Raw genomic sequence first — 9,329 nt, forward strand, 5'->3', positions numbered from 1 at the left:
AGAAAAAGGGAAGGAAGGGGTGGGGGCAGTCATCAACTGTGCCATCTTCTTCACCACTACATCTCACAGTCAGTTAGTGCACTTGATAGGTGACATGGCAGAACCACAAGCCATTCATCACACCCATATTTCCATGTCAGAATGTTTAAATTTACAGTGGTGCAGGTCTTTATGGATTCACTACCCAGAAATTCAGTGATACAGTCTCTAACGTGATTAATGCCACTATTTACCTTGGAAAAGAGCTTAGATTTTGGACAAAAAATATGGGAATAATTCTCTTCTCTTCTGAAAAAGAGCTATACTAAATAACATCTCAATTTGCCAACATTAAACCAAACTTAACAGGACCCATAATCAGACCTGGAAATTTAACATTTCACTACACGTTTTAGACATCATGTAATGGTGGGTATGTAACAGTCTGCAAAAAGCTAAGCAGTTCATCTTTCCTCCCTGAGGCAGGATTAAGTATGTATAGAGGTTTTTAAGAACAGGTTAGACAATCCTTAAGACTGCATACCCTTTCTAGCTACCCTAATCGGGTGCTCAAGTACATCAAAAATTTTACCTAAAACCTGACCTAGATTTTCATTTTTCCAAATTCAGCTGATTAATTCTTGCAATAAGGACACTGAAAACATTTTCTTTTCCTATCTGTAGCATCTTCTTGCATTTCTGAAGTTTATTACTATACATCATTCCTCCGTTTTCTAGAATAAGCTACGTCTTTCAAAAATGAGGCTTGTCCTTAAACGCCTTATTCTCATTCTGCTCCCCTAGACCTCCCAGGATATTCATCTGTATTCAGATGCTAGTGTTTCTTCACTTAGTTGATTTCTCCCCCAAAAGCTAATATTAAACAACTGCGCTTGAGTAGCTCAATTAATTTGAACTGTTTCAATTTCACCTAGTTTAGCATTCCCCTTTCATTTTCTTCCCGCTTATATGGCCTTTCATTCCCTGAACTCTGCTATCTGCAACGTACTTGGGCACTCTTATCTCTTCCAGGCAAGCTCTGAGCAACTACGCATTTCTGGTTGCTTCTCTGCGCATTAAGATGTTTTTCAATTGCTTCTGAACTACTAAAACTCTCTACAAGGTTAGTTTGTTGAACTGATCGCTATTTCATGGAAGTGCTTGCTATCTGCAGGCTAGCACAGTCATATTAGATTGTAACCTGGTGGTTAAGAATTTGAATTGTGTCACTTTTTATTAGCTTATATGCTCTTATTTTTTTGAGGTTTGTTTTTTTCTCTGAGGGGATATACATTTGAATTTGAGTATGGAACAATATCTTGTCTTATTTTCAATAAGGAAATGTGAAAGCCCCATTTTATTAGGTATTAACAATGAATTACATCTTAAAGGCAGAACCTGTTTAACTTTTGTTTAGAAGTATTAGAAAGAGTAAAGAGTAAACACAGCTCAAGACGCAGGCTACTGAATCAGAGCCACTAACATTAACGGTAATGGAAGTCCATGATGAAAGCCCCCAAAGCCTGTTTTCAGATACACTAACTAGCATCTTTTGGTAGATAAACAATGGACACTTACAGAGAATGAACCATCTTCACTCCCTTGAATATAGATGATGCCTCCTTGAACTCAAGAAAGGAAATGCTAGTTGACTACAATAGTCAATGACAAATCTGTCATCTGAACAGTATTTGCTGGATTTTTTTTAAATCAATTCAAAACCAAGTTGGTTTAGTGTTCAGTATGAATGCACATGACACCAAAAGCCCAAGTGCTTTTATGAACATAGTGAATTCTTAATATTAATTACTCTGAATAAATGGCTGCAGATCTGAAGCTGGTTTATGATTTTGCATCTACAGAAAAACACAGCCTGTATAAAGTTTCATATATTCATTAATGCCAGCTATTATAAAGCATGACCTCGCTTGCTTTTGTTAACAGAAACAAAGATACTCCATGAGCTATGCTTCCACCTATGATGTGTTACAAACATACTTACATCTTTTGCCATGTTACCAAAGACTAGAAATCAGTCCTCTTAAAATCTTGACGTCTGCGGGACACAGAGACAATGGTGCTATTTTCTGGAAAACAAGTAAAGACAACATCAGCTGTTAAAATGAGAGGGAAAGTTTTTACAATTATTGACTACTGCCAAATACAATTCAGTGTTCAAATAACCGGTTTTAAAGAGGAAAAAGTTCCCTGTCATCACCAATTCATCCCCTAAGCCCCCCCCTCCTCACGATCACGTGTGGGAAACCCTCCTTTCCCGACAGCGGGGCTGAGCCCTGTGTGGACCCGACCCCAGCAGGGTCCCTGTCCAGCTGCGCCCCTTACAACACCGCAGCGCGGGGTGCGGCGGGGGAAACGATCCCTCCCTCGGCCTCCTCCTCCTCCTCCCCACCCCCATTTCTAGCAGCAGGCACAAGTAGGCCCCAGGGGCCAGCTCCCCCTCGGGGCCTTGCAACCCCCCCCCCCTTCGTCCTCCTCCTCCTCCTCGCAGGCAACCGGGCACACGGCAGAGGCTGCCAGCTGCCACCCCCCGCCCCGGGCACCCCGCGCCCCCCGACCAGGGCCTCACCGCCCGGGCGAAGCCCTAAGCCCCGCGCCGCCTCCCCCCGCCCCGGCAGCGAGGGGCCGCGCTAATCGCCTCAGAGGCGGCGGGGGCACGACGAAGGGGGGACGCGCCCGCGCGCCGGGCTGCACTGCCGGCGGTAGGGGGAGGGGAATGGGGCGCGCGGTCCACCCCGTCCCCATCCTCCTCGCACAACCGGCGGCAGCACCCCCTTCCTCCTCCTCCACAACCCCATCCCACCCCCCCTGTGCTCCCCATCCTCCTCCTGCTGCAGGCCGGCCCGGGCTGCCCGCACCTGAGCGGCCGAAGGCGGAGAGCTCCGGCTCCATCCCCCGCCGCCGCCCGCAGACAGGGACCCAGAGCACGGAGCGGGAGCAGCACCCCCCGCCCGCCGCCGCGCTGCTGCTGCTGCCGCCGCCGCTGCTGCTGCTGCTGCCGCTGCGGAGGCACCCAACTGCACATGTGCGGCGGCGCGCGCGCGGGCCTGGCGAGCCCGGCGGGAGGGGGCAGGGGAGGAGGGAGACCAACGGCCCCAACGGCAGTTCGGGCGGGGGAATGGGGGGGAGAGCGGGGGGGGAGCCGGCTGGGTCCGCCCACCTTCCCCGCGCTCCGGGGCGGGGGGAAGGGGCAGGAGGAGTGGGGGGTCTTCGCCGGCGGCGGGCGGGCTGTCACTTCCCAACCCGCCTCTGCCCCCGCCGGTCGCCAGCTTGGCGGGCTCCCGGGTAGTGACTGCCCACACACCCCCCTCCCAACACACACATACACGCACCCGGACCGCCCCCCCCCAGCCCGCCCGCGGCCCCACACACCTGTCCGCTGCCGCTGTCCCGGCCCGCGCCCCAACCACCGAGGGGCTGCACGGGGAGTGGGGGGGGGCAAAGGGGAGTGAGGGGGACAACCCCTCCGCGGGACGCGCGCGCTCGAACCCGCCGTTCTTGCCTCTTTTTTTTTTTTTATTTTAATTTTTTTTTTTCTGCAAACGGGGAGGGGGGTAAAAAAAAAATAAAAAAAAAAAAAATTGAAACTTACACTTTTGTGCGTCCCCCCGGCGTGACGCTGCGCGCTGACGTCACGGGGTGTAGCGTGCCTTGCACGGGCACACGCGGAGCGGCTAAGCCAACCGGCCGCCCGCTCCGCGGGGAGCAGGGAGCATGCGCGGGAGTTTCGCGCCTTCCGACTCGCCGCCCTGCGGCGCGAGCGCGCGGGAAGCATCGGCGCGAGATCGGTCTTCGGCTTGTAGAGCCGCGCTGCCAAAGGGCGGGAAGGCGGCCGGCGCCTCCGTGTCCCTTATCGCTGCGGGACACGGGGCTCCCCGCCTCGGCCCCGCCGCCGCGGGCAGGGACGCGCCGGGATGGGATGGGCCGGGCCGGGCCGAGCCGAGCCCGGCCGGGCTGAGGAGCGAACCCGAGCCGCCCTCGCTGCCGAGCAGGTTTCTGGGGGCGCGGGAGCCGGCAGGGCAGGGCCGGGCAGGGCTGGGCTGTGTGGTTGGTTGCCACAGCATCCTGCCGGTGCTTCCTCCTCACGTACTGCCCTGCCGTTACTTCAGCAAGTTGGCTGACAATCGCCATGGCTGCAATGAGGCATTTGTAGTAATCCAAATGGAAGTTTGTTACGCGGCCGCTGGGCTCAACTGTGAATGAGGCCAGACCTGTACTTGTGCGAATTTCTGACACCTCCAGGGTGTGAAACCTCAGCGTGCTACATGTGCTGGCTGTGTGCTAGCTACAGGGTGTGATGTAATTACACAAGAATGGTGTAATTCCTGGCAAAAAAACTCCCAGCATGCATAGTGGGAGCCACAAAGACAAAGCTGTAGTGGCGGATAGAGTCATAGAATAGTTTGGGTTGGAAGAGACCTTTAAGGTCATCCAGTTCAAACTCCCCTGCCATAGGCAGGAACACCTTACACTAGACTGGGTTGCTGAAGGCCAGGTCTAACCTGGACTTGAACACCGCTGGGCATAGGGCAGCCACAGCTTCCTTGGGAGCCTCCCCTTGATTAGAATATTGCAGCAAAGGGACAAACTGAAAAGCTGTGTTGGTAACAGGAGTGTGTATATGGCACTTCGATGGAGTGGGGGAAGCTTCACGTGCTTGTACATGCAATACTAACCATGTGAGGTACAAGGCTGTTAATAATGCGATCAAGAGGGGAGCAGGAAATAAAAGGGTTGGTTTTTTATCTAAAGCTGTGCTGCTTTGTAGTCATGCTTGGGAATGGAACACTGGTAGGGAATAGAAGATGCAACCAGCAGAGACACTATACAGGAACAGCAAAATAATTTAGCACAGATGTCAGAAAGACATATTTCATCAGTTGACTCTTTGTATTTAGTTACTTCTGTATCTCACTCAATTTTTAAGGCATTGGGGAGTTGTGTTTTATAGTAATGAGGAAATGGATGCTACCATCGTTTCTCAATAAATAGCAATCTCTGAAGTTTTTCATTCACAGTAATCTGCTGCTCACTGCTGTGGGGTTCTGTGGCAGCTCACAGAATCAGCTAGATTGGAAAAGACCTTTAAAATCATCAAGTCCAACCATTTCCCCAGCATTGCCAAGTCCACCACTAAACCATGTCACTGAGGGCCCCATCTACAGTTTTTTAACGCTTCCAGAGACAGTGATTCCACCACTTCCCTGTGCAGCCTGATCCAATTCCTGAGCACCTTTTTGGTGAAGAATTTTTTCCTAATATCCAATCTAATATCCCCTGCCACAGCTTCAGACTATTTCCTGTCATCCTGTTACTTGGGAGACCAGCCACCTCCTTGCTCCATCCTCCGTTCAGGTAGGAAAGTCGCCTGCTCTGGTAACAACTATTATTACCCCATTGCTTCATTCTTCTTGACTAAGCTCAATGGCAGTGGACATCAAAGAAGATGGAGATAATGAAAATACGTTTATAACTTTTCAGAAAGAGGCAAGGACTTGAACACACAAAAAACCAAGAAGCACCCCAAGCCAGCTGCAGAGTAAGGCTTCCTGAAAGAAAACATCTCCAGTTGACAGTGCTTCTCTCCACCCTATGGGTCATACAAAGACAGTTTAGACCCAGAGGCACAGTACATACCTCAAATCCCTGCCCAGGTTGCCCACACACCCCTTTTTATGTTCATTACAGAAACAAAACTTTGTAAGACAGCTGAATAAGCACAAACAGGAGGGGTGGGCCTGGTTTGATAGCATTTATTTTGACACAAGACTGCCTGCCCCAGCATATCCACTCCCAGGTGGTTTTTAGGAGAGGGTTGTTGACAGCTAATTTGAAGTATTTGTACCAGTGGAAAAGCCTTCAGCCTTTCTCTAATCTCTGAGCACACCTCTCAGGCATTTTGGAGCTTTAGGACTTTGAGTGGTGAAAGGCTATTCCACTTCACAACTCCTTTAAGTGTGCTTGAAAAGGAGAACAGATCACAACTTTAACCAGCATTAGTGCCGCAGACCCTTGCAACAGACACAAGGAAACTCTTTCAAGAAGTTATCTGATCTATAACCAAAGATGAATCCCAGAGGACATGCACGTGGATATATTTTGACTGATACTTTGCTTGAGAACTGGAAGTCTGTCATCTTAAGAGAGAGACCTGTGCAAGCTCCAGGCTTAAAGAAAGACTCAATACCAGTTGACAAGTAGCTTGTTGACAAGCTTGTCAGCATCTGCCCTGGCTGGGAGGTAGCATCTCCCAATTCTCAAATTTCTGCTGTATTTTAGAAAATTAAAAAAACACGAGCTTGGTGCCATAACCTTGAAAGTGTTGCCATTCCCTGATCTATATTTTGCCCCCAGGGCAGTATTGATTGTCCCTAAACCACTCTGGTCACACCATCATCCAGTTTGCTCTTTGTCTCCAGCCATCAGGAGTTTTTTCTTGGTCTCTGCTGTCCTCATGCTGTTTTCCACACTGGGCAGTAGTAACTACTAGACAAGAGGTAGTGGGAAAGCAGCAGAGAAACATGTCTCTTGGACTACTCCATGGAGCTGGGAGAGAGGCATGTCTTTTCCTTCTGCCTTTTGTTTCCTTTAGGGTGGGTGTGGTGGGCCATGCATCTCCCAGCCCTTAGGACATCTTTCTGCTCTTCCTTCTGGCTTCACTAAATCTGTTGGGTTTCTTCTTTTAAGGTCATCTTAATAGTGGATGTCTGGTACCTGCTGCTCCTTACAAGCTGTTGTCATTTCCGACAAAGATGTTGATGCTGTTAGCATGGCTCAACTCCTATTAGTTTCCTCCACCTCTGCCAGTACCCAGGTGCTGGAGCACTGCCAGGATTGCTTACAGAGAACTGCAGATTCCTTCCCTAGACAAACCCCAGGAGTGCTTTTGAGGTTAGAGTGTTCCTGTGTTCACTCCAGAAGGCAGCAAGACCACGCTAGGTTTTGCATACACCCTCCATCAAGCATCATCATACAGCGCTATTCTGCATGCGAGGCACACCCACACATGCCTCTGCCCACAAAGCAGAGGATGTCCAACTGCAAAAGAAGTAAAATACAACATATTGTGAGGCAGCTCTCTTCTCATCTTTGAGGATTATAGGAAACAGGAATTCTTACAGCTTTTAGAAAGCTATACATGCCTGTGGACTGGGCCACCATGACAGCAGTTCTTGAGCCATTGTAGACCCACATTGGTCACAACTGCAAAAGCCTACCTCACAGCTCCTATCAGGTGTCTTCCTACTAAGCGACTGAAGCAGCCTGCTTTGTACAGGATGAGCTGTAAGTAGGGTGGTTGTGGGTCCATATATACCAATCTGACACGGGATAGGGAAGTGACTCAAAAGTATGAGCACTACCCATGCTATCAGCTTTTAAAGTGTTTTGTTTCCTTCACCCTCATAGGGAGCAATGACCAATGGTAGCAATTAAGGGGTAACATATAAGAACTTGAATTTTCAGAGAGAAAACCACACAAAACAAGCAACCAGTTGCACCCACCTCCAAAACCAACCCAAAAAAACCCAAGCCAAACCTAAATCAGTTACACTGAATGAATTCCACTCCCTTCAGCTCAGCTTCACCACAGAAATATAATCTCGTCACTTAGGATGTTTCTATCCCATATCAGCTTTTCCATATTCAAATGATGCTGATCATTAGCTAGAAGAATGGTAGAACCACAACAAGCTGAAACAAACATTGCCAGAAAAGACCGCCTGTTCTTCAACAAATCAGTAGATTTTCCTTTCAGGGCTTCTGGATCTCTGCTTTAATTTTACCAATTTGACACAGAATATTCCAGAGTACAAGCATCAGGTTCCTGAAAAGCTGCAATTGTATCTAAGTTGTCCAATTGTGAAACACTCTCCTCATTTTCCATACAGGCACAACTGATCACTCAGAAATAAGGTCTGTTGTTTCTGTCCTAAGACTGTATCATGAGATCACCCCATTTTGACACAGAATCATGCATGGCACCATTTCAGGAAACATTTACAGTATCTCAGTACATCTGATTGTAAACAAATTTATTGTATGTCCAATAGGATTAGTAATTTGAACTTCCATCTAATAATCAGGCAATCCAAATCTACAGAGAGGCACAGAACACTGATACTCAGATGAGGCTCCTAGTTCTCTTCTCCCCAGTTCTCCTAAAGCCTAGCCAAGTCACGACTGAATCAAAAATTATTTGGGAAAGAAGTGATGGACATGATACTTGCTTTTACTCTTGGACATGGTATCAAAAGGACTCTTCACACAACTCCTTTAAAAGGTAATCAGGAAAATGTTTTCTTTAAGAGACACAAACCATCAGTATTTCCTACTCTGGAAAGTTCCAGTTAGGAGAGAAGTACAACTAGCAGTTTATTTCAAAAAAGGTTTACTCATCACAGCTGTAGTACTTTGTATAATAGTTTCAAGGACTGGGACATAATGGAAACCATACAGAGATCTCTACCATGGTCTGTCACAGACACTTTTCTTCCTCCCTGAAACATAGATGGCAAACTACATATGAAAACATCTTTCAAAACCAAAATGAAGCATTCAGAAGGGAAGCTTCTATTTCAAGAAGCTATGAGCTAGGTCAGTGGATAGAGTAACGTATCTTTCCCTAGCACAGTTAAGAAACACGTTTTAGTGGGGCACTTGAAAAAGAGTAAAAGGCCTGAGCTAGTAGATTTGTAAATGGTACCATAAAACTTTTTAATTACTTCTGTATTTTGAATACAAAATACTGAAATAAACCAACAAATCCATTTCAAGTTTATTTTGTGTTACAGATTCCTTTTCTAAAAAACGCCACCCTGTTTATTTATAGGGCAGCTTTTTCCTCTACATTTGTCACTGTTCCTTGGTTACTTTTGAAACCATTGGAAGAGAAGTGGAATTGCAATACATTTTGCAGCCTTTATGAAGCATCAGTGCCTGGAAGAAAGCCCCAAGTCCAGCGAGTAAGAGCTCAAATATGATGAGCCCTACCCTGCCCTAACAGTATATAGACACTCCAGACTAGTCCAAGATGCATTTTGCCAAGCCCAGCAGATGTCAGAGAAAACACTGGGCTACTGAGAAAACTGAGGCTACTATGGTAGAGGAGGGAGGTATTAAAGCACACAAATCCACCCAAAGCTCCATTTTGCTACTTGGAGGACAGCTTTCATTTTAACTGGCTATTTCAACCCAGGTAACATGCATTTTTCTAAACATTTTTGGAGTATTAAAGATCTTTCAGATGACACTGTAACACTGACCTACAGTGTTAATATATCTTTAATAGTATTTACTTTAGCAGATAAACCTCAAGATGATTTTAAAATCTC

The 9,329-nt window shown here is 47.4% G+C and overlaps 1 protein-coding gene across 5 annotated transcripts in view; it reads right to left on the reverse strand.

The window, feature by feature from the left end:
* The window catches only part of TFDP1 (transcription factor Dp-1), a 43,045-nt gene extending 39,316 nt beyond the window's left edge, over window positions 1–3,729 (reverse strand). Inside the window, exons 1-2 of one of the 5 annotated variants that reach the window (XM_061377721.1) lie at window positions 3,590–3,729; window positions 1,982–2,066 (exon numbers count right to left, since the gene is read on the reverse strand). In XM_061377721.1, coding sequence (XP_061233705.1) covers window positions 1,982–1,993 — 12 coding nt within the window. In that variant the 5' untranslated portion in view covers window positions 1,994–2,066; window positions 3,590–3,729. Of the gene's footprint in view, window positions 1–1,981; window positions 2,067–2,228; window positions 2,249–2,855; window positions 3,020–3,589 lie in introns of those variants that run through there. The other 4 variants (XM_061377720.1, XM_061377722.1, XM_061377718.1 and 1 more) reach the window with 4 other exon arrangements.
* Between the last annotated feature and the right edge of the window lie 5,600 nt (window positions 3,730–9,329).

The sequence above is a fragment of the Neopsephotus bourkii genome, unplaced genomic scaffold (assembly GCF_033783945.1).
Source record: "Neopsephotus bourkii isolate Nb327-2 ecotype Australia unplaced genomic scaffold, CSIRO-AGI_Nbou_v1 NB_1760, whole genome shotgun sequence".
Taxonomy (NCBI): Eukaryota; Metazoa; Chordata; class Aves; order Psittaciformes; family Psittacidae; genus Neopsephotus; species Neopsephotus bourkii.